This window comes from Delphinus delphis, chromosome 6, assembly GCF_949987515.2.
Source record: "Delphinus delphis chromosome 6, mDelDel1.2, whole genome shotgun sequence".
NCBI lineage: Eukaryota > Metazoa > Chordata > Mammalia > Artiodactyla > Delphinidae > Delphinus > Delphinus delphis.
Genome location: NC_082688.1, coordinates 66,373,378 through 66,400,596, shown reverse-complemented (window position 1 = coordinate 66,400,596; position 27,219 = coordinate 66,373,378). Strand labels below are relative to the sequence as shown.

Genomic DNA, 27,219 nt, shown 5'->3' with positions numbered 1-27,219 from the left:
TGTGTTTGTATTTTTTACAGATTTTTTTTTCCTCTAATTGAAATCTAGTCTCATAGTGCTGTGGTCGGAAAAGATACTTGATACAGTTTCAATTTTTGTAAATTTCCCAAGGCTTGATTTTTGACCCAAGATATGATCTATCCTGGAGAATGTTCCATGAGCACTTGAAAAGAAAGTGTATTATGTTGTTTCTGGATGGAATGTCCTATAAATATCAATTGAGTCCATCTTGTTCAATGTATCATTTAAAGCTTGTGTTTCCTTATTTATTTTCATTTTGGATGATCTGTCCATTGGTGAAAGTGGGGTGTTAAAGTCCCCTACTATGTTTGTGTTAGTGTCGATTTCCTCTTTTACGGCTGTTAGCATTTGCCTTATGTATTGAGGTGCTCCTATGTTGGGTGCATACATATTTACAATTGTTATATCGTCTGTTTGGATTGATCCCTTGATCATTCTGTAGTGTTCTTCTTTGTCTCTTGTAATAGTCTTTATTTTAAAGTCTATGTTTTCTGATATGAGAGATGCTACTCCAGCTTTCTTTTGATTTCCATTTGCATGGAATATCGTTTTCCATCCCCTCACTTTCAGTCTGTATGTGTCCCTAGGTCTGAAGTGGGTCTTTTGCAGACAGCATATATACAGTTCTTGTTTTTGTATCCATTCAGCCAGTCTGTGTCTTTTGGTTGGAGCATTTAATCCATTTACATTTAAGGTAATTATCGATATGTATGTTCCTATTACCATTTTCTTAATTGTTTTGGGATATTGTAGGTCTTTTCCTTCTCTTGTGTTTCCTGCCTAGAGAGGTTCCTTTAGCATTACTTGTAAAGCTGGTTTGGTGTTGCTGAATCCTCTTAGCTTTTGCTTGTGTATTATGGTTTTAATTTCTCCGTCCAATCTGAATGAGATCCTTGCTGGGTAGAGTAATCTTGGTTGTAGGATTTTCCCTTTCATCACTTTAAATATGTCCTGCCACTCCCTTCTGGCTTGCAGAGTTTTTGCTGAAAGATCAGCTATTAACCTAATGGGGATTCCCTTGTATGTTATTTGTTGCTTTTCCCTTCCTGCTTTCAATACTTTTTCTTTGTATTTAATTTTTGATAGTTTATTATGTGTCTTGGCATGTTTCTCCTTGGATTTATCCAAGGAGATATATATGGGACTCTCTGCACTTCCTGGACTTGATTGACTATTTCCTTTCCCATATGAGGGAAGTTTTCAACTATAATCTCTTCAAATATTTTCTCAGTCCATTTCTTTTTCTCCTCTTTTTCTGGGACCCCTATAATTTGAATGTTGGTGTGTTTAATGTTGTCCCAGAGGTCTCTGAGACTGTCCTCAATTCTTTTCACTTTTTTCTTTATTCTGCCCTGCAGAAGTTATTTCTACTATTTTATCTTCCAGGTCACTTATCGGTTTTTCTGCCTAAGTTATTCTGCTATTGATTCCTTATAGAGAATTTTTAATTTCACTTATTGTGTTGTTCATCATTGTTTGTTTGCTGTTTAGTTCTTCTAGGTTCTGGTTAAACGTTTCTTTTATTTTCACCATTCTATTTCCAAGATTTTGGATCATCTTTACTATCATTACTCTGAAAAAAATAAAATAAATTTATTAAAATAAAAAGTAAAAAATAATTATTAAAATTTTTTTAAAAATTGAAGTAATTAAAAAAATAAAACAAAAAACGGACAGACAGAACCCTAGGTCAAATGGTAAAAGCAAAGCTATGCAGACAAAATCACACAGAGTAACATACACATACACAGTCACAGAAAGAGAAAAGAAAAAAAAAAATATATATATATATATATATAGTTGCTCCCAAAGTCCACCACCTCAATTTTGGGATGATTCATTGCCTATTCAGGTATTCCAGAGATGCAGGGTACATTAAGTTGATTGTGGAGATTTAATCCACTGCTCCTGAGGCTGCTGGGAGAGACTTCTCTTTCTCTTCTTTGTTCGCACAGCTCCTGGGGTTCAGCTTTGGATTTGGCCCCATCTCTGCATGTAGGTCACCTGAGGGCATCTGTTCCCTGCTCAGACAGGAGGGGGTTAAAGGTGCAGCTGATTCTGGGGCTCTGGCTCACTCAGGTCGGGGGGAGGTGGGGTACAGAATGCAGGGCGAGCCTGCGGCAGCAGGGGTCGGCATGACAGTGCAACAGCCTGAGGCGCGCCGTGTGTTCTCCTGAGGAAGTTCCCCTGGGGAAGTTCTCCCTGGATAGCGAGACCCTGGCAGTGGCGGGCTGCAAAGGCTCCCGGAAGGGGCAGTGTGGATAGTGACCGGTACTTGCACATAGGTGTCTTGGTGGCTGCAGCAGCAGCCTTAGCATCTCATGCCCGTCTCTGGTGTCCGCGCTGATAGCCGTGGCTTGCACCTGTCTCTGAAGCTCATTTAGGCCGTATTCTGAATCCCCTGTCCTCGTGCACCCCGAAACAATGATCTCTTGCCTCTTAGGCAGTTCTAGGCTTTTTCCCGGACTCCCTCCTGGCTAGCTGTGGTGCACTAGGCCCCTTCGGGCTGTGTTCACGCAGCTAACCCCAGTCCTCTCACTGGGGTCTGAACTCCGAAGCCCAAGCCTCAGCTCCCAGCTCCTACCCTTCCCGGCAGGTGAGCAGACAAGCCTCTCGGGCTGGTGAGTGCTGGTCGGCACTGATCCTCTGTGCGGGAATCTCTCCACTTTGCCCTCTGCACCCCTATTGCTGTGCTCTCCTCTGTGGCTCTGAAGGTCCCCTCCCCCCCGCCAACCCCACCCCATCTCCACCATTGAAATGGCTTCCTACTGTGTGGAAATTCTTCCTCCTTCACAGCTCCCTCCCAGTGGTGCAGGTCAGGTCCCTATTCTTTTGTCTCTGGTTTTTCTTTTGCCCTACCCAGGTACGTGGGGGTGTTTCTTGCCTTTTGGGAAGTCTGAGGTCTTCTGCCAGCATTCAGTAGGTGTTCTGTAGGAGTTGGTGCACATGTAGACGTATTTTTGATGTATTTGTGGGGAGGAAGGTGATCTCCACGTCTTACTCTTCTGCCATCTTGAAGGTCTCCCTATTGTTGAGTTTTGAGAATTCTTTACTCTAGATTTAAGTCCTTTGTCAGATATTTGTAGTTTGCAAATATTTTCTCCCAGTCTGTAGCTTGTCTATTCCCAGAGCAAGAATTTTTAATTTTGTTGAAGTCATATTCGCCAATTTTTCTTTTGTGCATTATGCTTTTGGTGTCATGTATAGAAACTTTTCACCTTGTCTTGGATCCCGAAGATTTTGTCTCACATTATCTTTTATATTTTACATTTCAATATATGATTCATTTTGAGATCATTTGTGTCTCAAGTGTGAAGTTTAGGTCAAGTTTTTTTTTTTTAACCTAGGGATTTCTAATTGTTTCAGCATCATTTGTTGAAAGGCTATTCTGACTCCATTGAATTGTTTTTGAACCTTTGTTTAAAACCTGTTGAGCATATTTGCATAGGTATAGTTTCTGGTTCTCTACTCTGTTTCATTGATCTGTGTGTCTATCCCACTACCAACACCACATACTCTTGATTAGTGTAGCTATATAATACATCTTGAAATTGGATAGAGTGATTTCTCCCATTTAAAAAATTTTGCCTTTCCGTATAAATTTTGGAAGAGCCTTGTCTCCATCTTCAAAATATCTTGCTGTGATGTTGATAGGAATTGTCTTAAATCTGTATATGGATTTGGAGACAATTTTGTCATCTTTGCTATGTTGAATTTCCAATTTATATTCTCAGTATGCCTCCCCATTTAATCTTCTTTGATTTCTCTCATCAGTGTTTGTAGTTTTCCATATACAATCTTGTACATATTTTGTTAGATTTACACCTAGGTATACTTTTTTTTTTTGAGCAATTGTAAATTGCATTGTATTTTAAATTTTGGTTTCCACATATTTATTACTAGCTTACTAGTGTATAAACTATTTTTATATGTTGCTCTTAAATATTTTGAGACCTTGTTGAAGTCACTTGTTAATTCTGAGAGCTGGCTTATTTTTTTAGATAGCTTTACTTTTTCCTTTCCCATCTGTATGCCTTTTATTTCCTTTTCTTGCCTTACTGTGCCGGCTAGAATTTTCAATATTATGGTGAATTAGGGTGATGAGAGTGGACATCCTTCTCTTCTTTCTGATCTTAAGGGGAAGTGTTCAATCTTCCATCATTAAGCATAATGTTAGATGTAGGCTTTTTGTAGATGTTCCTATCAAATTAAGGAACTTCCTAGTTTTCTGGGGTTTTTTTTCATGCATGGGTGTTGGTTTTGTTTTGTTTTGTTTTTTTGCGGTACGTGGGCCTCTCACTGTTGTGGCCTCTCCCGTTGCAGAGCACAGGCTCCGGACGTGCCGGCTCAGCAGCCATGGCTCACGGGCCTAGCCATGCCGCAGCATGTGGGATCTTCCCGGACCGGGGCACGAACCCGTGTCCCTTGCATCGGCAGGCGGACTCTCAACCACTGCATTGCCAGGGAAGCCCGGTGTTGAATTTTTCAAATGTTTTTTCTAAAGTTTTATGATCGCATAATATTTCTTCTTTAGTCTGTTAAAATGGTGGCATGCACTGACTGATTTTTGAATACTGAACCAGCCTAGATCTTGCATCTTCTGACCAATATCCTTCATGAACATAGAAAAATTCTAAATGGAATCGAAGCAAATTTGCATTAGTTTTCTGTTGCTGCAGCCACAAATTACCACAAACTTAGTGGCTTAAAACAGCAAAAATTTAATCTCTTACAGTTCTGGGTATGCAAAATTGGTTTCACTAGGCTAAAGTCAAGGTGTCAACAAATCTGTTTCTTTCTGGAGGCCCTAGGATACAATCCATTTCCTTGCCTCTTCCAGTCTCCAGGAGCTGCCTACATTCTTTGGTTCATGGTCCTCTTCATCCATCCATACACCTATGGGGGTAGCATCTTCAAATTTCTCCATCCCTCTGCTTCTGCAGTAACACTGCTTTCTGTATGTCTCCTCTTGACTCCTTCTTAGAAGGCACTGGGCCCCAAAAAATAATCCAGGATTATTTCTCCACTTGAGATCCTTAATTTAATTACACTGCAAAGTCCCTTTTGCCATATAAGGTAACAAATTTAGCCTACCACACTCTATTTCTGTGTACTGTCTTTGGTTTTGGTATGTGGGTAATACTATGTCATCTCAGTTTTATTTTTTGTAACAAAATTCTGCTGTGATGAGACTTTTTTTTAAGATGTTGGGGGGTAGGAGTTTATTAATTAATTTATTTATTTTTGCTGTGTTGGGTCTTCGTTTCTGTGCGAGGGCTTTCTCTAGTTGTGGCAAGCGGGGCCACTCTACATCGTGGTATGCGGGCCTCTCACTATCGCAGCCTCTCTTATTGCAGAGCACAGGCTCCAGACGCACAGGCTCAGTAGTTGTGGCTCACGGGCCTAGTTGCTCCGCGGCATGTGGGATCCTCCCAGACCAGGGCTTGAACCCGTGTCCCCTGCATTAGCAGGCAGATTCTCAACCACTGTGCCACCAGGGAAGCCTGAGACATTACATTTTAAATTTTGTAATTTTTTCTTACTGTTGCTTTCCCATGAGTTGGGAATATTGTGATGAGTACTTAGTCTGATAACGTATATATTGCATTCTTTTAGCATAGGTAGAGTGTCATTTAATAAACATAATGCTTTGCCACTGAATTCAATAAAAAAACAATCCACACTTCACTGTGATTAAAAGTGTGACATTTGGGGCTTCCCTGGTGGCGCAGTGGTTGAGAGTCCACCTGCTGATGCAGGGGACACGGGTTTGTGCCCCGGTCCAGGAAGATCCCACATGCCGCAGAGCGGCTAGGCCCATGAGCCATGGCCACTGAGCCTGCATGTCCGGAGCCTGTGATCTGCAATGGGAGAGGCCACAACAGTGAGAGGCCTGCGTACCACAAAAAAAAAGTGTGACATCTGACAGCCATTTTTCTTTTTCTTTTTACTTGATGGGTATGCACTGGTACTAAAAAAATTGCAGTATCGTAGTGTTTGTGACACAAAATGTTGTCAAGTTGTAACTGTGTCACTGTGACTTGCAGTCCTGCAAAGTGGTGAGCACACTACATATGGTCTCTGTGAGAGTACTAACCTGAACTACTGTAGTGCGAAGGCAGCCATAAACGGTACTAAAACGAATGAGCATAGCTGTGTTCCGATAAAGCTTTATTGATAGACACTAAAACTTGAATTTATATAACTGTCACATGCTGCAAAATATAATTCTTTTTGTTTTTAAAGCATTTAACAATGTAAATATCATTCTTAGCTTACTGTAGGCCACACAAAGACAGGTGGCAGGCCAGATTTGGCCTGTGGGTCATGATTTGCCAACCCCTGCCTTAACCTCATGGGATCTATATTTTATTTTGTTTTGTTTTGCGGTACGCGGGACTCTCACTGTTGTAGCCTCTCCCGTTGCGGAGCACAGGCTCCAGACGCACAGGCTCAGCGGCCATGGCTCACAGGCCCAGCCGCTCCGCAGCATGTGGGATCTTCCCAGACCAGGGCACGAACCCGTGTCCCCTGCATCGGCAGGTGGACTCTCAACCACTGGCCACCAGGGAAGCCCGGGATCTATATTTTAAAGCAGGGGAGGGGGGAAAACAAGAAAATATGTAAGTGAAGAGGTAAAAGATGCTTTTGTGTTATAAAGGAAATTAATAGCAAGATGGCCAGGGAATGCTTCTTTGAGGAAATATGTAATGCAAACCTGAATGATACGCAGGAGCCAGTCATAAGAAAAGAGTACAGAGTATTCTACAAAGAGAACAGCAAGGGCAAAGGCTGGAGGCAGGCACAAGTCTGGTGAATTGGAAGAACCAAAAAGTCAGGTGTGGCAGCAACACAGAAAGACGAGAAATGGCTTGGGAATGTTCGGGAATCTAAATAAGGATGGATGCCCATTGTTAAGAATTTAATTTAATTAGCACACTGTGAGGACTAGCCTAACTAATACACTGGGTTTGTGGCCCTTGCTAATTTATATGACCACACAAAATACTGTGAGTTAAAAAAAAAAAAAAGAGGGAGCAAAGGAGAAAATGTTTTTATTTTTGCTGAACTGTTCTAGGAAAATACAATATCTCCTATATAATCCAGTAGACTGATAATAGATACAATTGGACCACACCATTTATTTCATTAAATGCTCATCCTTAATATAATATGATAATGCTTTACTTTATATTTGCTTACAATACAAATGTGTTGCTTATCAGGTGAGTTACGGCCATTTATAGCAGGTTTACATAAAAAGTGTAGTTTCTTTATAAAACTCAGAACATTAAATCCTCAGTTCACACTTTTTTCTTTTGATATTCAGACCAATTTGTGTATGCCAAGCTTGTTCTAATTCCTTCTAATGTACTGGAAAGAATATCATTTTCAAGTTTGCATTGATTTGTGGCAATATTTGTATTCAACAATCAAATGCTACACTATTTCCTTCTAAATGGCTGTGCACTTAATTAGTTTCACTTGTGCAGCAATTAATTGGTTTCACAGACTTCTATTTTGGTATTGACCCTGACTATTGATAGTTGGAGCAGATACTGTTATCAGGACTGCGATGCATGTTTTCCGATCACACCACATAAAGTTTTCACGTTTGAAAAAATGTTCTTAATCATAATATCATCTAATATCTTTCAAAATTGCAAAATATTCTTCAACTAGTTTCTTTTTTTCATTTATTTTCTCCAGTACTGCTTCTAGTAAATATGTGGCCAAAGGAAGCTGTAAAAGAAACACAGAAAAAAAGATGAAAACTCTATATTTTCTTCAGTTCAGAAATATATACTAAATATCATTAAACCATTAGAACTCAGCTGTCTGCAACTTTGCACCCATAATGGTACCCTACTGGGTCTCTTTTCAACTGATCTTGTTGGTTAGTGTGGGTAATTTTGTCTTTTATAATAAAAATGATAAAGGAGCAGAAGTAAAATGAAAAAAGATAAACGCCTTATTGAACAATTCATGGTTTACTGACCATGCTAATGTTGTAATCTGCAATACAAGCAGTTAAGCCATTTATCTTCAGTCAGCTGATCAATAGCAGGTTACAGTCCTCTCTAGGGCCCAGAGGCCCACAGTAGTACTGTATGTTCATCACTCATAAAAGAGTGAGAAAGAACTATCAATACACTTGTCTGTGTTAGAGCTGAACATCTCAAGAATTGTAGGGTGAAATTTCAGAGGAAAAAAAATGGCAAAAGTATATCCATTGATTAAGTTGTTATAGAAAAGTTTGGCATATCAAAGTGTAATACACATGTTGCAAACTGCTAAGTTTATGAAATATAGATTACATTTTTAAATTTCATAATTTATATAACTTTTCTGGTAAAGTTTTATCGTTCCCTGTGCTTCACTGAGGTGCCCGTAGAACTCACACAATACACTTATGGGTTATAAGTGAAAGAAAATCCTAAATGTTGCCCAGTTACCTCCCAAAGCCTACCGACTTCCTTTTATCCTCCTTCCTAGCTATCTATTTTCATATAAAAGGTTTATAACAATCAAGAAGTTCATTAAGTTATTTTTGGAATTGTCTTTTTGATTAACCAGTAAAGACTACTTTTGTCTCCCTGAATATATTAACGAGAATCCTTATCAAGCCCAGTCCCCTTCCCTACAGGGATGTAGAGTCAGGCCCTTCTTTGTGCTAGGACAACCACCGACAGACAGCAACACTGGTCAGCATCTGAACAAAATCAGCCTGATGTCCGCTGTGTGAGTTGTTCAGCTGTGCTCAGATCAGCTATGCTCAGCTGTTACTATATTTAGCTAAACCCAGCATAATGGTTCTTTTCTGAATGCAAACTGGGAAAAAGAGAAAAGACTGGCCAGTGGCAGTGAAACAGATTGGGCAGTGAAACAGGCCCAAAAGGCACAAACAGATTATGCAGGCCATGGAGAAAATATAGAGACCGGTGTTGGTCCATAGAATTGCCTCATATCTTAAGTAGCTTTCTAGCTTAACTTCCTTCTTATATTTATAATAAATTGACTTCTCCTTAAGATACTCTGAGTCTATGTCAGGATAGACTCTATCTATAGTCTATGTCAAGAGTTTTAGACATTTGTCTTACTTGAAACTTACCACTAAATAAAGCATAAGATACAAAAATATCACATTTCTTCACTTCTTAAGATACAGGTGAATATAAGATACCCACATTGACTTAAAAACAGCTTTTTCTGGAAAAAAGAAACCTATCACATTAAATATACACAAATTGCATAGGCATTTCAATTTCAGAAACGTGAAAACATGAGGAAATGCATCATAGAATCAAGGAAAAAATATATTAGATTCCCTTCTGGAAGATAATGATACTCACTGCAAATCCTTACTTTGAGAAAATTGCCCTCTGGGATGCAGAAAACAGTTATATTTGGTGAAACTGCCAGTTTTACAAACGAGACAATTTAAATTCTCAGGGCATTAACATTAGATGTTAAAGGAATACTCACACACACCAAGGCTCAACTACCAGGTAACTTTCTTTTATTTTGACTATGGCACTCAGTACCATATGCATTCCAACAAAAGAGCAAACAAACAAGATGAGAATAACCTCCCATCTCTTCCTGGTAGAAGCAAAAGCAGAAATGAGTGTTTAAAAAAGTTGTTCTAAGAAAAAAGGGTTCTCTGATCAAATAAGTTTGGGAAAGAAAGCAAACTTTAAAATGTTATTTTATTTCAGGATCTCTTAGAGACTTTAAGGTGCTAATGGTACTGTGTTTCTCCAAGAGGGCAATGTAATACCCTGTTTCTAAATTCATTTGTCCGCACTTTTCTCATAGTCTATTTATCATGTGGAACTAGTGGTCCATGGAATACACTTTGGGAAACATGCTGGCTCTATGATTTCCTGTATAATAATGTCACAGCACTTTTACCAGGCCACAATGTACTGACGTTAATCATCTTATTTGCACAGTTCAAGTTAAAAACTAAACCTACTCTTATTATCTTGTGATCAGAACAATTTCAGCATGTCATGTACTTGGACATTTGGCTTCTTCTTATCTCGAAGAATCTCTCTTCCAGGAAGCCTCCAAAGTGGAACATGAGGTCCATTTACTAATTTATTGCTGACAACCCCTTTTATTCTTTTCCTCAGCCTCCCAATAAAAACGAAAAGCCCCACAGTTAAACACAACTGTTTGTCAAACCTGTTATATTGGATTGTAAGCTTCATACAGAGCCTAACACTTCATGCATTTCAAAAAGCAACCCATCCTTTAATCAAGATGCATGATTTGTGCACATCCATCTGCCCTTGTAGGTTCTTCTATTTTTCTCTACAAATAGGTCAGAAAAAGATTAGTATCTGCCTTTATATAACATTAGACAAAAGTTCATATATCTTACAAGGTAGTTGGAGATGGTTCTTTATCTATTTTAATCCAACTTTTCTATTTTCCTTTTAAATACAAAGATTCCTACTTTTTCCCCCTCTAAACCCAGTGTTCTACTTTCTGTTTATGAATTGTAGTTCATTGGCAACCAGCTTTCAAACTGGTCTTAAAAATTTTTTTTTAATATATAAGGATCAATTGTAATTCTGTAATAATATAAAATTAATATAATTTATGATGGAACAGTTAATAATTAAAACAAAGTTAGAGGAAGACTAAGGAAAAGTCAGAATTATAAAACATTTCATAAGATAAACAACAAGGTCCTACTGTATAGCACAGGGAACTATACTCAATATCCTGTGATAAATCATAATGGAAAAGAATATGAAAGAGAATGTATATATATGTGTGTATAACTGAATCACTTTGCTGTATAGCAGAAATTATCACAACACTGTAAGTCAACTATACTTGAAAAAAATAAATTAAAAAAATAAACATTTCACAAAACATACTTATTTCATAAAATATACTTATTGTTTTCAAATGAATAAAATAACAAAGTAACTGTTAACCAAAATATTTTGGTAGATCTCCTTTCTATTTTACGAATAGTTCCTTACTTATGGAGCAGACTCAATACATATTCAAATAATAAATACACTAACAGCCTTGGTTTTGAAAATAGCCTCTCTTACCAATTTTACACTATTCATTTTTCACAAACTTTTTTCATAGTACAGATAAAAATTTCTGATTAGTGAAGGATGAATTAACAAAAAGTTTTGTTTTTTGAGAAAGGTTAAAAAATGGGATTTTTAGTTAATTGGTTATTTTTAGTTAATTGAGAGTAATCACTTATATCACATAGATTATCAATAACTTAAATCTCATAAATTATAGTTAATCTGAAGACTAAGTGGAATATAATTTAATCTACAGTGACTCAAGAAAGCTCTTCGAAATCCTATGGTACCATATGAATAGCAATTCTCAGCATATAGATAGAGTTACCACTGAAACTATATTTAATACATAAAATGCCTCAGGAAGTGCTTTAAAAATTTGCATTGTTTGCTTATTTGTTTGCCATATTTTTTAGAACTGCAAAATGTTTTAAAAACACTAAGAAGATGAGGAAATCTGAACTTTTTAGAGTCTAGATTAAGTGCAGGTTTATTTCGTACAGGCAGCATAGAGTCTGTTCCTTTCTCTCTCTCTGCATTCTGGAGGGAACTCCCTCAGATACAGAAGAAAGCACAACCGTTCTTTTACTGACAGGATTTTGGATTTGGATTGAAGTGGCAACCTGACTAGCCAACAGCAGAGATCTTTTCTCACTTGCCCCATCAAATAAATATACGTGAAACAACAAACCCAACAATTACGTTGCCTTGGGTTTCATCTCGGATGGCATGTGCCGGGGCCTATGAAGTCCAGAAAGTCTGCTGGACTTTCTGCATAATTTTATTCTCTTGCATAAAAAAGAAGTGATACTCTTAGTTATGTCATTGCAGTTACACAAGCTTGAACTCTTCAGCACAAGGGGAAAAATGGACAGGGGAAGAGCTGATACTGCATGAGATTTCTTGGAATGGGAATTTAATTAGGGCATCGGAATAACTGTGAGTTTTGCTTGGTCTATACTGTAATCTTAAAGTGGGTCTTCCTGGTCATGCTGGCTGTCCCTGTTGTCAAAGGTGACTTCTCTTACTGGAAGGACTTCCCCTGACTTCAGATTTTAGGCTTCTCTTATATGTAAATGCCTACAGATGTTTGCCTTTAGAAAGTGGTGTGCCAGTGACACAACCTGAAACTTATCACTCACAATAATTATGGCTTCATTTAGAGGTGTTTCTGTATAAAGGTAAGATATGAATGATAGTTGCAGATGTTGGAGAGCTATGTTGGAAGAATAACAAAGCCTCAAGTCCATAAGTGTGAAACATACAGATAATTTATAGCATCAGCACTAACTGGAATGTGCTCTTAATAGTATAAAACTGAAAAGTTTTGTATTGAAAGAAAAAAATTGAAATAAGAGTACCTCTTTAAATCTAAAGGACAAGATTAACATTTTAACCATTTTCATTCTTATTTTTGGTTTGAAAACTATTACCAAAAGATACTGCTTTCAAAATAAAAATTGATAATGGCTATTCTGACTGGTGTGAGGTGATACCTCATTGTAGTGTTTTTTGTTTGTTTTTTTTTGCGGTATGCAGGCCTCTCACTGTTGTGGCCTCTCATTGTAGTTTTGATTTGCATTTCTCTAATGATAAGTGATGTTGAGCATCCTTTCATGTGTTTGTTGGCAATCTGTATATCTTCTTTGGAGAAATGTCTATTTAGGTCTTCTGTCCATTTTTGAATTGGGTTGTTTGTTTTTTTGTTATTGAGCTGCTTGTATATTTTGTATAGCTGATTCACTTTGTTATACAGCAGAAACTAATACACCATTGTAAAGCAATTATACTCCAATAAAGATGTTAAAAACATAAAATAAATAAAATAAAATATAAAAATAAAAATTGACTTTAGCAGAGCTGTACTCAAAGTAAAGATATTAAATTTTATGTATTATACCTGCTTTAACAAAGGATATGATTCAGTGAGATTTTGAGTTTAGTAAGAAACTAATGTAGTCTGATTATTATAAAATTAAAGATGGAAAATTTGTAATATATAAATATTTATACATCCACTCTACTATCTTGTAATTAAAAGATTGAACTTGTTAAAATAACCAAGTAAGGTATCAGAAAGAACAATTTATTTATAATTTAAAACTGGCATTGAATTGTGAGCTAAGTTTCCTAAATGTTGTTTATATTTCTGGCACATTATCTATCTATCTATCTATCTATCTATCTATCCTTCTACCTATCTATCTGTCTTGGTGTTCAGCTGAATATTGAAGTCTATATCTGCTATTCTTAAACTTTGGTGAAGGCTATAATTTGTTTTCCTTTCATTTCCCCCCAATTTTTTTTTTTTTTGCGGTACGCGGGCCTCTCACTGTTGTGGCCTCTCCCGTTGCGGAGCACAGGCTCTGGACGCGCAGGCTCAGTGGCCATGGCTCACAGGCCCAGTGGCTTCGCGGCATGTGGGATCTTCCCGGACCAGGGCACGAACCCGTGTCCCCTGCATCGGCAGGTGGACTCTCAACCACTGCGCCACCAGGGAAGCCCGCCCCCTGCAATTTTTTATAGTGGTAAAATACACATAAAATTTACCTTTTAACTTTAATGACATGTCTTTTTTCTGGTATCATGAAAGTAGGCTTTAATTTGTTAAATTAAAAAAAGAAATCCCAGTAAGGCTCTGAATGGAGAATTTTTAACTTTTGCTACTTCAGTTGGATGTGAGGAGTAAGTGTATGTGGGTGACTGTGTGGGTTTACGTGTGTGGAGAGAGTGAGTGTGGGAGTTTGCAGTATGTGCGTGTTATCAGTGTGTTGTAAGTGCAACACTGAAAGCAAAAGAGTAAATGTCTTCAGGGCTGTAAAGAGAAACTTTCTGTTAACCTTCAGACTGGAAGTTATTCTATTTACAAAAGCCAGGGAGATTTATAAAACCTTCTCACTGCCATATTGCAAAGCATCTATAGAAGGTAAGCATATTTTGCAGAAAGGGCACTGGGGAAAGAGCCATTTAAAATTTCACCGTTTGCAAGATCTGAAGCAACTAATAGGAACAGGGATATCTAAAGTTAAAGAAAAAACATCGATCAAAGTCTATACTTTCAATTATCAACAACTGAAGGCAGAAAGAATTTTTGATATGGTCCCAATACAAGAAAATGATCTACACAAAGTGGATGAAAATGGACTGAATGAAATCTAGAAAAGGATTAACAAACAACATAGAATAAGGCAACAACAAAACAAGATCAAGACACATTTTCTAGCCATTTCTGGCTAAGTGTTTTTTATATAAATCCTAGTAAAGAACCATATTGGGGTTATAACTGTATATTATTTGTTTTATACAAGTATACATATTTTAATATACATACCCATAATTCTGTTCAAGTTAATTGTTTAAAAACTTTCATAGTTTATATATTTTAACTATTTCTTCATTGCCCTCCATCACCAGAGATGTAAGCTCCATGAGGGTAGTGATTTTTGTCTCTTGTTCACTGCTATACCACCAAACCTGAAACATTACCTTACATGCAGTAGACACTCAATACACGTTTTAAAAATGGATTTCACAGCTTGGGTTCAATTTTATCTCCACTAATTCCTTCCACTTACTTTATAAAATCACAAGTACAAAAGACTGTTTCAGGTATTATTAAGGCCTGAAAACAAAACTAAGTAATCCTTACTATAATTTTAATTTTGAGGATCAGAATGGACAGAACAAATAAACAATACCTCTTAGAGGGCAGAGTATAAATAACTGACTCCTTTTTGCTTGCATATATGAGAAAGTAATATCAGCTAGAGTATGATAGAGGGACAGCTCCTTCTTTGTCAATTGAAAAGAAACATATTAAGTATGAAATAAAATAATTTACCTCATTTATTCATAGTTATGGCCAGTAGACAGAAATTCAAATTCAAATGCATTTAATGCAGTCCCTGCTAATGGTGGGGGACATAGCACATGAGATATAAGAACTTAATTGGGGACTTCCCTGGTGGTGCAGTGGTTAAGAATCCGCCTGCCAGTGCAAGGGACACGGGTTCGACCCCTGGTCTGGGAAGATCCCGCATACTGCTGAGTAACTAAGCCCATGCGCCACTACTACTGAGCCTGTGCACCGCAACTACTGAAGCCCGTGCTCTAGGGCCCGTGCTCCGCAACAAGAAAAGCCACCGCAATGAGAAGCCCATGCACCGCAATGAAGAGTAGCCCCCACTTGCCATAACAAGAGAAAGCCCATGTACAGCAATGAAGACCCAACGCAGCCAAAAATAAATTTTGAAAATTAAATTTTTTTAATTAAAAAATAAATAGTTTCTGGCTGCTAAACAACTTAATTGGATTTACTTAAAAATAAAAAGGTATTCTTTTTATTCTTCTTCACTGTGCCTCATATTAAGGAATTCATTTTTTAAATGGAGATATAATTCACATAACGTAAAGTTCACCATTTTAAAATGTATAATTCATTGGTTGTACAAGGTTATACAACCATCACCTTCATCTAATTCCAGAACATCACCTTCATCTAATTCCAGAACATTTTCATCACCCCAAAAGAAACCCTATACCCATTAGCAGTCATGCTGCCTCTTCCCCTATCCCCTGGCAACTACTAATCTACTTTCTGTCTTGATAGATTTGCCTATTCTGTACATTTCATAGAATGCAATCATACGGCAAGTTACCTTTTGTGTATGGCTTTTTTCACGTAGCATAAGGTGTACAAGGTTCTTCCAGGTTGTAGCACTATCAGTACTTCATTCCATTTCATGGCTGAATAATATTTCATGTATGCAAATACCATGTTTTGTTTATCCATCCATCAGTTGATGGACCTTTGGATTCCTTCCACTTTTGAGCTATTATGAACTATCATTGAGCTGCTATGAACATTTATGTAGCAGTTTTTATATGGACATATGTTTTTACTTATCTTGGGTATATACCTAAGTGTGTAACTGCTGGGTCATATAATCTCTACTTTTAACTTTTTGAGGAACTGCCAGACTGTTTTCCACAAGGGTAGCACCATTTTACCTTCTCACAAGCAATGTATAAGGGTTCTAATTTCTCCACATCCTCACCAACACTTGCTATTGTCTGTCCTTTTGATTATAGCCATCCTACTGGGTATGAAGTAGTATCTCATTTTGGTTTTTGGTTTGCATTTCCCTAATGGCTACTGATGTTGAGCATACGTACATGTGCTTATTGGCTATTTGTATATCTCCTTGTAGAAATGACTATTCAGATCAGTTTCTTTTCTTTCGTTGTTGAGTTGTAAGAGTTTGAAATGTGTTCTTAAATGGTTAGATTTCACTGAGAAAAGCCGCACAGCAGGTTGGGATGAACTAATGAAAAACTGTGAGTCCCTGAATACTGTTATTGACGTGTATCAACTAAATTTTTTATGGCTTCAATCACCGACATCTCTCTCTACCAAATCTGATCTACCTCTTTTGATCCCTAAAACTTTTAAAGGTATCATCATCTTTCTCATCATATAAGGTATTAAACTCACCTCTCTTTGGTTTCTGCTTTCTGACCCCTTCATCTAATCTCAGTACTGCTATGAATTCAGTTTCTATAAAGTGGGTCACATCTATCTCGTCCTTCCTATTTTTATAGTGAGGGTACATGCAGGCCCCCACTTCCTTTTGCCTTGACTACCTTCTTGCTCCCAGTCTCTTATCCTTTCAAACCATCCTACATGCTGATCTCATGTATCTTTCTAAAGCACAACTCTGATTACATCCCTTTCCTGCTCAAAGGTGTTTATTGTTTAGTCCCAGTCTACTTTTCCTATTTCTGTTTTTTTTTCTCCCATGTCCTAAAACACAGAAAAACTAATTTTGGGTGGTTCTCCCACCCTATTATAATCATTAATTTGCTTGCTTGTCTCTGCCATAAACTGTAAGTTTTAAAAAATGTAATAATGCAAAAAGAGGAATTAATACAAGTAAAAATCTTCAAAGAAATTAAAAGGCAGCTATGCCATAAAAAATGAAAGTAGGTATTAGAACAACTTTTTTTAAGTGTGATTCTTATTATTAGAAATCTGTGGGGACAAAGGTTAGATGCAGATAAAGATCAAACACTTAAAATTACCAATTGTATCAGGACCACTTGAAAGGAGGACAAATATTACATTCTGTGTTAAATATAGATAAGTTAAGGTTTTAGACCTTTTAATTCTCATGCACTTCTGGCTAACAGTACCAGTAGGTATACTATTGTGCGGGCCCATATTGCCACATGGCAGGACAGCTTTTTATTTTCTGGTAAATATCTTATTTATATAAATTTTAATCCAATGAATGTAGAGAAAATTTTCTTTAAGAGAAAATAGTTCTGTGGCCGAATCCTTAAACAAAAGATAAAACCACAAGGCCAGATTCACTCCTATGACGTCAGAATTCCATTACATATACCACCCAACACAGAGGGAGGACATAAAAGGGAAGTTTTCTTATAATTTTATTTTCAAAATATTTTAATCATCAAATATAAATACTGAATTAATTAGGGTTCTTTTCAGGGAATGCGCTCAATTATTCCACAGCTTCAAGATCGTGTAACCTCAGGTACACGGAGCTGCATGCCATAAACTAAACAAAACAAATGAATGAACATATTTATACTTTTGCCCTCACAATCCTGTGAGCATAATTTAGACTCCCAAAAGCTGGTGGACAAAGAAAACCTTTTCTAAAATTCAGGACAAATATAATTGCTAGAATTGAGAAAGAAGAAAAGTAGGATAAAAAAAAGATGTTTTCTATTTTATAGATTTTTCTCTTGGGTGTAATTATAAAGTGACATTCAAGTGCAACCAATGAAGTTCCTATTTTTTCTTCTCACAGAATTCAAAGGCATCAGCAAAACCACCTCTGTCAGTAATAAAAATAAAAAGTCTTTGACTTTTTAAATGTTATCATACTGTCACAGTGGAATAAAATTAACTTGACAAATACTCTAAAGGCACATGGTGGAGTTCATTATGTATAACAGCAACAGCAGCGGTTTCCCAGTGTTCATAGAGGCTGCTCCATTAAATTTACCTCCAGTCAATAATTAGGAGTCCACAAATAAACCTGGGCAATTAAATCAATACTGCCAGGCAATTATATTCTAGAGTCCAGGCTCAGTGGCACAAAAAGGCACTATATCAAACTGCAGTATTAAGCAGTCTAATGCCATTTTCAACAGGATTTTTTTTTACAATAACTGGACAGAATAAGCATACATCCAGATAATATAGAATGTATATATGTATATCTACATGTGTTAGTCAAAAACTCAGATCTGGTGTCAATAGAGCTTTAGTAAAATTTAATAAAGATTTATACATATCGATTTGTTATTTTTATGTTCATAATTGACGATAAAACTTCCATATTAAAAGGTCATACTTACAAGTTGAATGTTAAAAAATCCACTACAAAGTTTATTTTTATAACTTTCACGTTTAAAAAAATAACCTGTAACAATCATTACTGAACTCCTTTGATGTGCCAGGCACTGGGCTGGGTGCTGGGAATGCAACATGATTGAGAAATGGCCTTTCTTCTCAAAAGCAAGAAGGCTTTGCCCAGCACCTGCACATCTGCACTTCAACAACTTGAGGCAAAAGAGTGCCCATCACCTTCTATTACTATTGATAGTAATAGTGTTTCCAGATAATGTTTCAAAAATATATAAAATGGGTACTAAGAATATGAATAATAGTTCATATATTATTTACCTATTCTTGACTTTTCCAAAAACATAGATACTGCACTCACAGAACAAAATTTTTTTTTTGCTATTTTGAGAAATATATTTAAGCTGTTTTTAATCCAGTTCATTTTAAAAACAGACAACAATTAAGTTGAGCAAAAAGAACTATAATGAAAAAGTTTTGGAATATATTACATGCTGTCAGTGATATCAAAACAAAAGTTGGCTATGACTAGAAAAGCAGGGCTCTCACCTGCCAATAAACTGCCCTGATCACTTACAAGAGGGGCACATCCCAACAGACTATATGTGTATTAAAAAAATACTTGAAAGGGAAGAAAAAGTATCACACAGGTCACAGCAGCAGTCTCAATAGACCCCTCAGGGATTTCAGCTCGTCTTGGCCTTGTCATCCTCTATGCAGCTTTCCACTCGGCCCAGAAAATGTCGATAGGAAAATGTTTGAGGGGCCTCTGGTGGAAATTTTTTCATTCTTTCTGCATTGACAGGATGCCAAATCAATATTTACTTCCCACTAACAAGCTGCTCGAGGTCTCAGTAGAAAATATTGTAGAGAATGCAGGAAGACACAGTAATAAACAGCTGTCTGGCTGTGAGGAAAACATGAATTGACTGGAAACAGGTCCATAGTAAAAGGTCACTGAAACCCATGAACTCCTCAGGTGTCCATATCAACTACTAACTTTAAAGACACATAATAAACAATCTCTTTTCCTAAGAGGGCTGAGAGAATGGATCCTTTTCAGTCTAGCAAGCATAGAGGTTAACTCAATAATTTAATTAATGCCTTTGCTAAAACCCATGTTGGCTCCTTCCCAAGGCATTTGCTTCATTTGTTAAGTCCAAAAGTACAAATGGAGAGTTAACTTTCCTGTCTACCTACTAGAATACTTATTTACCTAACAGAAGTAATGTGTCTGTTTACAAAAAATTAGGCATCTAGTAACAAAAAAGTACGGCTTGGAATTTTTATCTGCAAGTTTTAATATATGAAGTAGAAAAACAAAATACCTGTCCTTCAAGAAGTTTCTGAATGTACAACAGCCATTCCTTGTCATTTTCAGCATCGATCTTTGTCCTTTCGATTTCCTGAAGGAAAAAAATAAAAACACTGTTGTTAATTTCATTTATATGAACTTGATCATACTGTTAGATACTGAATAAATCTAGAGAAATATTGGTGGAATTAGATTCAACAAAGAGCAGCCTGTCCTTTCAAAGTAGGCAATATTCAAATCGATGCTCTTTAATGTATAAATATCTACCTACATGTGGAAGATAAAGCTATATTTCTATATTTCATAATATAATTCAGGAATGTTTTATTTCTGCCTTCACAGTGGAGCTCACACTGGACTGAGGTGGAGGTGGAAGTGATTAAAATAAAATGAAAAAGAAAATGGAGCTGTATAGAAGAATCATTTATAAGTAACCCTCATAAGATGACATAAAACCTTATACTCAAAACTTTGACTTATCAGTAGATAATTAAGGAGTAATTGTTATAATCACAGACAAAATAGGACATGCATGGTTCTGGTGTACTTAAATGCTTACTCATTTAAAATATCCGATAACTAGCTGATAGGTAAGAGACGCTCCAACTTAAAGTATTGTTAAGTCACTAAATATTTTCAATTCATCAATTATCAAGGTAAAATATTCTGAAAGTATAATGTATTCACATGTGCAACTGATTATTCAGTTAAAATCATGATTCGGTTTGCAAAAAATGGGCTTTTCAAAAAGGGAAGGATTTGGAAAACTAACATTTGTTGAAATTTACTGTATGCCAAGTATCAGGCTAGGTACTTCGCATAGGTTGTCATGGTGTTTTACGTGAATTTACAAGAGTTCGATGTAGCTTAAAGCATAAAATTCAGGTGGTTTGGGCTCTACTTGGGTAAGTCACTCAACTCTTTAGACCTCTGAAAGATGCAGGCGGGGATCAGTCCAAATAAGCTCAATCTATAATTAAATCTAGTAAATATATCCAGGTGTGTGCACTGAGTCTTCACAGAACAGTGTGTTTTCTTCCAGGACGACTTCCATTTAAGGTTGTGTGGTATGCATATTTTGGTGCTTGGCATCCCTGGCTCCAAACTGCATCTGCCCAGAGGCCACGGTGCCATTTCTTCACAGAAATGTGCTAGCTACTCTTTGGGACTAACAAGAGAGATCCTTTTCTAATTAATATACTCAAAGGGGACAACTTTTTCCAATTTGTCTACTCAAAGGGGGTTCTTTTTTCTAATCTGTAAGCCCAGCAAGGGCATCTTTTAAGACCACACAAAGGCGGTGATGCTGTCTTCCAGAATATGTATCTGGAACACACACACGTATACACACATATACACATGAGGGATTTTGCTAAGTCTGTTTGTTTTAAAACTTTTAGGAAACAGAGGAGGACTCTACCTTAATTTTTTGTTAGGTTTCTTTTTATCAATCAAATTTTAATTAAGTGTCCATAATAAGATACAGTTAACACCCTTGCCTCAGATACTATTATTTCCTGTGTGTCTTATATTTGATACCATATTTCATAATGCTTTTGTACTTCAAAGTTCAGAATTCACAGACATTGTGGCATAGGTGCTGAAAATAGGAAACTGATAATTCACTATCCTATTCACCCATAGGATGAAAATAATCTCTGCAGGACTCCTTTGACCTCTTTTCTAAGAATTCTTAGCAGTTTAAAAACTTTTACAAGTTGTAGATCTGCTCTATTCCAGAAATTTTTTGAGAAACTGATGGGGGAGGGGTGCTGAAGGATGTTCTCATACAAACATTTAAGTCTATCATTTTATTTAGTCATTGAGCAAATATTTATGGGGAAGCTAAGAGCACCATCATCTCTTTAATCTTTCTAAACAATAAAAAATCTAATATTTATGTATTAAAGTTCAGAGACTTCACAATAGAACAGGATTGAGTATCCTCCACAGGTTTCACGGAAGACTGTGTATGAGATTCTGCTGTTTATGAGGCAATAACTATCAAAAATGCAGTGCCCTCCTCAGGAGGTACAGAAATGCTACTGAAGACCTATATGTATATGCACATAAATTCACTCAGATGGGAGTATTTTCCCCACCTTAAAGCAATAAATATCTTTTTCTATAACTTGATCAACAATAACTTTGAATTTAGCTAGAAAAGCCAATATATTCACTACATTAAAAAATCTCATGTAGGACGAAAAATCCTCAAATCAATCCTGACCCAGCTAACTAAATCCATTCAAACAGGTTTAATTAAAAATACTAGCTTAAAAGATACATGATGAACTATAGAAAATGGAAGAGACAGGAAAGGATAACTGACTTGAATAACAAGCAAGCAGTTCTAAAGGTTATGTGCACTGGCTTACTTCTGTATTACATAGTTAAATTTCTCTAAAGGTTTTTTGAGTTGGTTAATACTTTTGATATATCTTTCATTGGTACACTAATATTCTTGCCTTCATTAATATTATCTTAAAGATGAAATTCTAAGAATTATAAAACAAAAATATGTACTTACATTCAATGTGTAACAAGCCCATTATTAATAAATATTTAAGTGATCTTACTTCTTCATCTTCTGTGTCCAATATTTCCTCTAGATCTGACTGTGAAATGTTCAGGATAGATGCTGCCAAGGTCTGGGCTTTATGGGTTGAGGTTTTACAAGCATCCCTGTTTTTCTGCACCTTTTTAAGTTCTCTGATTTGTCGCCTTATTGAATGGACATCACTTTGTAACTCTCTGACCAAAGCCTGCAACATATTGGAAAGAATGTGGGCTCATATGGAAGTCATAAATGAAGAAAAAGCAGTCATAACATAAAAATGTGAAGATACTAGCAAATAATTTTTTATTAGGATTACTCTGATTTTATTTATATTGGAACACAATGGATTGCTCTTTACTTATTGTCAGAATGCAATAAAGGCTCTCGCAAATGACCACTTAACCAAATTGCTGGATTAACCAAATCTCTCCAATCCGTCTTTCAGATTTGCAACTGTTATCTTGGATGGTGAATACTTGTAGCAGGCAGGCTACTTAGCATCATGCCAGAGCGCAACTACTCCCACCAGTTGAGCTGATGCCAATTGTCAGATCTATTTATTCCTAAGTGTGTATATTTGTTGAAACAGGTTAGTTACATAATTAATTATTACATAAATAATGAAATATAACTGCATAAAGAGGGTTGTTCCTATTTTATTAAAACTGGATTAGAAATCTTTGGAAGGATTTGATAAAGCCAGGTGGGTAAAAGTGCAATTAAATTATGTGTAGACAAGACAACAATAAAGGATTGACAAAAATCATAAAAGTCTAGGCTTGCTTCTACAAGAGTCTCTAATTTCTCCCTTTGAGAATACATGCCTATGTGTGCATAAGGAAAAGGTAGCTCTTACCCTGGGTGGACAGAGCTCTGGAGCCTGATGCCTGGCTTTGTGGGCTGAGAGCAGGCTAGCTAGATGTTTGGGTTGTTCTCAATCTTTTGCCAGCTTAAGCAATGTTGCAATAAATAATGGTGCTTATATATACATTTTTGCATCCCTAGGATACATCCCTAGAAGTGAAATTGCTGGACCAAAGGGTGTGTATAACTGTAATTTTGAAAGCTGTTTAATTCTGCCTCTCTCCAAGATCGTATCAATTTACACCTACACAAAGAACATAGGAAAATACTTGTTTCTCCATACCACTGGCAAAACACCAATCTGGTTTTTCAGTGTATTTTTTTTCCACTATATTATAAAGTTTCATTTCTCTTATTAAAAATGAAGTTGAGCGTCAGCCTTAACAGATAATTATATTTCTTTTGTCTTTTTTTTTCTATTTTTCTTAGTGATTTATAGGAGTTATTCATACTTTAGGGAAATTATAATTGTCAGTTGGGTATTTCTAATCTTTTTCATATTTTGTATTTTTCTTCTGACAGTAATTATAGTACGTTATACCTAGGAAAAAAATGTAAAAACTTTAATGTACTAAATGAATCTTTTCCTTTCTCACTTTTTTTTTGTTTGTTTTTGTTTTCTTTTTGTGGTACGCGGGCCTCTCACCGTTGTGGCCTCTCCCGTTGCGGAGCACAGGCTCCGGACGCGCAGGCTCAGTGGCCATGGCTCACGGGCCCAGCCGCTCCGCGGCATGTGGGATCTTCCCGGACCAGGGCATGAACCCGTGCCTGCTGCAGCGGCAGGCGGACTCTCAACCACTGCACCACCAGGGAAGCCCTTACTTTTGAATTTAGTGTGATACTTTAAAATTTACTGTGATACTTTAAAAAGCATTCTCCACAATTTTATATACATATATATATACTCATTTCCAAACCATGATTTTTTCTGCCACTTTTAAGATTTTATTTTTCAGTTTTAAATGTTTTATCCATTTGTAATCATCTAGAAAATTATTACATACAATCATAGTTGTCTCACCACCACCTGTTAAATAGTCCATATTTTCCCCATTGATTTCATGTGTGTTTAGGTCAGGTTCTGAACTTTCTATTCTGTTCCATCTGTCTTCTTATTAGTGAAGCTTTATAGTATATTTTAATTAGTGAGGCTTTATAATAAATGTTATAATCCGGTAGGGGTATCTCCCTTCTATTACCTTTCTTTTCAGATTTTTCTTGGTAATTTTTGTTTGTTTGGGTTTTCACATAAACTTCACATTGAGCTTGTCTAGATCCCCTTCCACTAAACATTTTACTTGTAATTTTATTTAAATCAAGTTAAATTTTATTTGAATCATGTTAACATTTTAGAATGTTGAGTCTTCCTAATCAAAGACCATGGTATTCCCTTCCAGCTGGTTAAGTCTTTATTTGTGTTTCCGAGGATCGTTTAAAAATTTTCTCTTTGTAGATCTTTTTTTTCCTGGGCCTCTTACTTTTTGGGGGGCACTGATTCTAGTACTGATTGTTGCTTGTATACGTAAAGATTGTTAATATATATTAAGCTTACTGAAATTTCTTATTTGTTATGAGTTTTTCAGCCAATTCCTCCTTAGCTTCCAGGAATTGAATGTCTGAAAATATTGATAATTTTACTCCTATTTTCTATTTTTTTTTCTAGGCTGCACAGCTTATGGAATGTGCGATCTTAGTTCCCTGACCAGGGATTGAACCCAGGCCCTCAGTAGTGAGAGCACAGAGTCCTAACCACTGGACCACCAGGGAATTCCCTATTTTCCAACTTTTTTACCTCTAATTTCTTTCTTTTCTTATTGAATTGATTATTAAGTTCCTCCTGAACAATATTAAATAGTAATATTGATGGACATACTCAACTTGTTCCTGATTTTAGTGGGAATCTCTCTACTTCATAGGAAATACTATGCCAGATTTTGAGTTGAGAGCTGTATTTTAATACACTAAAAGATACACCTTAATATATTAATATATAATATAGTTTTATATAGGTAACTATCTACTCATCTTATTTTTATTTCTTATAAGAATGGAAACCAAATTGTCTTAAATCCATTTTAGCATCCATATAAACTATCATATGATTTTTCATCATAAATCTATTAATACAATTTTAAATAATTTTCTTAGTATTGAATTATCCTTGCATCACTGGAATAAACTCCACTTGGTGTGATATATTATTTTTTGATGTGCTGCTGAATTCTATTTGCTAATATTTTATCTGGAATTTGTATATTAGTAAGAGATTGATTCATTTCTTCCAAAAATATTTGGAAAAAATCTTCTCTTTCCATGCTTTACAGTAGTTTTAATGAGATTGAATCTATCTGCTCTTTACTGATGTGGTAGCACTCATCTGAATTTGGCCTAGTATTTATTGCAAAGAAAGATACCTTTTTGGCAAATCATTTTAATTTTCTATTTGTTCTGGAGGGCGTTTTGATACATCATAATTTTCCTAGAAAATGATCTATTTCATCCAGGCTTTCAAATTTATTTGCAGAGTTGAACTAAGTATTCTGCCACGATTTTTTTCCCCTGTCTATGTTTATTGTCACTTACTTGTTATTTTGTATAGTTGTGCTTTCTACTTTCTTAATTAGGTAAGCTAAAGATTCAATCTATTTTATTGCTTCTTACTTTTCTTTTCCAAAAAAAAATACTCTTGTATTCATTTATTAATTCCACATTAATTCATTAATTTCTATTTCAATCTTCAGATTCTATTTAATTCTTCAGTTGAATATTTACTTTCATTTATTCTTGTTTGCTAATGTAAATATATAAGGCCATACATTTTTTGAGCACTGTTTTAGCTCTATCCTATGGGTTCTGATAATTCTAGAATGTTATTCTTTTAAAAATATTCTGCAATTTGTTCACATTTCCTTCTTAACCCAATAACTTTTTTTTTTTTAATATTTAAGTGTTAGTGACTGGTTTTCTAGTTTTGTTATTGATTGCAGTTTTATTGCATTATTCTCAGAGATCGTCATCTATACTATTTCTACTTTTCAGAATTAATTGAGGTTTCTTTGTGGTATGTCTTGGGTTGGAATGCCTGAAAATGTGGGGTGGAGATTTGTGTGGGAGAGGGTGCTTAGAAGCAACACCTATTAGAAACTTAGGGAAGCAGGAGCAGGCAGAGGGAAATGTTGATCTGCACTGCGGTTCCAACAGAGGCTTCATGCCATCGTGTAAGGAGCTCTGGAGCCGAGATAGCCTTTCAGAGTTGTCTCATCTTTGTTTTTCCCCCCTTATACATGACATGAACTTTTTTTACATCACTATTCTTTATTTGTTTGAGTCCAGAAACTTTACTGAAACATAAACAGGGGATGACATATTAGATCAATTTTCCCTGGTTCATGTTATGTTCTTAGAAGTTTTTTATTTCTGAAAATTGTTTTTGGATTATAGCTTCAATAATTGTCCTGTTCCATCACTCCTTTTCTTCTTTGAAGACTCCAATTATACATGTGTTGAATCTCTGTCATTTGCTTCAGAAATCCTTTCTTCCACAGTATGTTTTGTTTAACTGAAGCATAATTAGAATGAAAGAGTGCACACATTTTAAGTGATTAGTTTAATGAGCTTTGATAATTGTATGCTTCTGTGCAGCCAACACCCTGTTCAAGATATAGAACATCTCCATACTCAAGAAATTTCCCTGATACTCCTTTCTAGGTCAATTCCTCCCACATCCAGACAGCACTGCTCTGATTTATATCATCTTAGATTAATATTTCCTATTCTAGAATGTCATCTAAATGGAATAATACACTATGTACTCTTTCATGTCTGACTTCCTTTTCTCAACATGGTGGGGGCTTTTTGTTTTTGTTTTTTTAAACATTTATTTATTTTGTCTGTGTTGGGTCTTCGTTGCTGCAAGTGGGCTTTCTCTAGTTGCAGCAAGCAGGGGCTACTCTTCGTTGCGGTGTGCAGGCCTCTCATTGTGGTGGCTTCTCTTGTT

At 36.2% G+C, this 27,219-nt stretch overlaps 1 protein-coding gene across 2 annotated transcripts in view; it reads right to left on the bottom strand.

Moving 5' to 3' along the window:
- Nucleotides 1-7,072: 7,072 nt before the first annotated feature.
- Nucleotides 7,073-27,219, bottom strand: part of LOC132427360 (centlein) — a 147,496-nt gene continuing 127,349 nt past the window's right edge. For both annotated transcript variants that reach the window (XM_060014776.2, XM_069540773.1), the window contains exons 15-17: nt 22,378-22,563; nt 19,812-19,889; nt 7,073-7,764 (exon numbers count right to left, since the gene is read on the bottom strand). In XM_060014776.2, the coding sequence (XP_059870759.2) occupies nt 7,663-7,764; nt 19,812-19,889; nt 22,378-22,563 (366 nt within the window). In that variant the 3' untranslated portion in view covers nt 7,073-7,662. The remainder of the gene's footprint in view (nt 7,765-19,811; nt 19,890-22,377; nt 22,564-27,219) is intronic.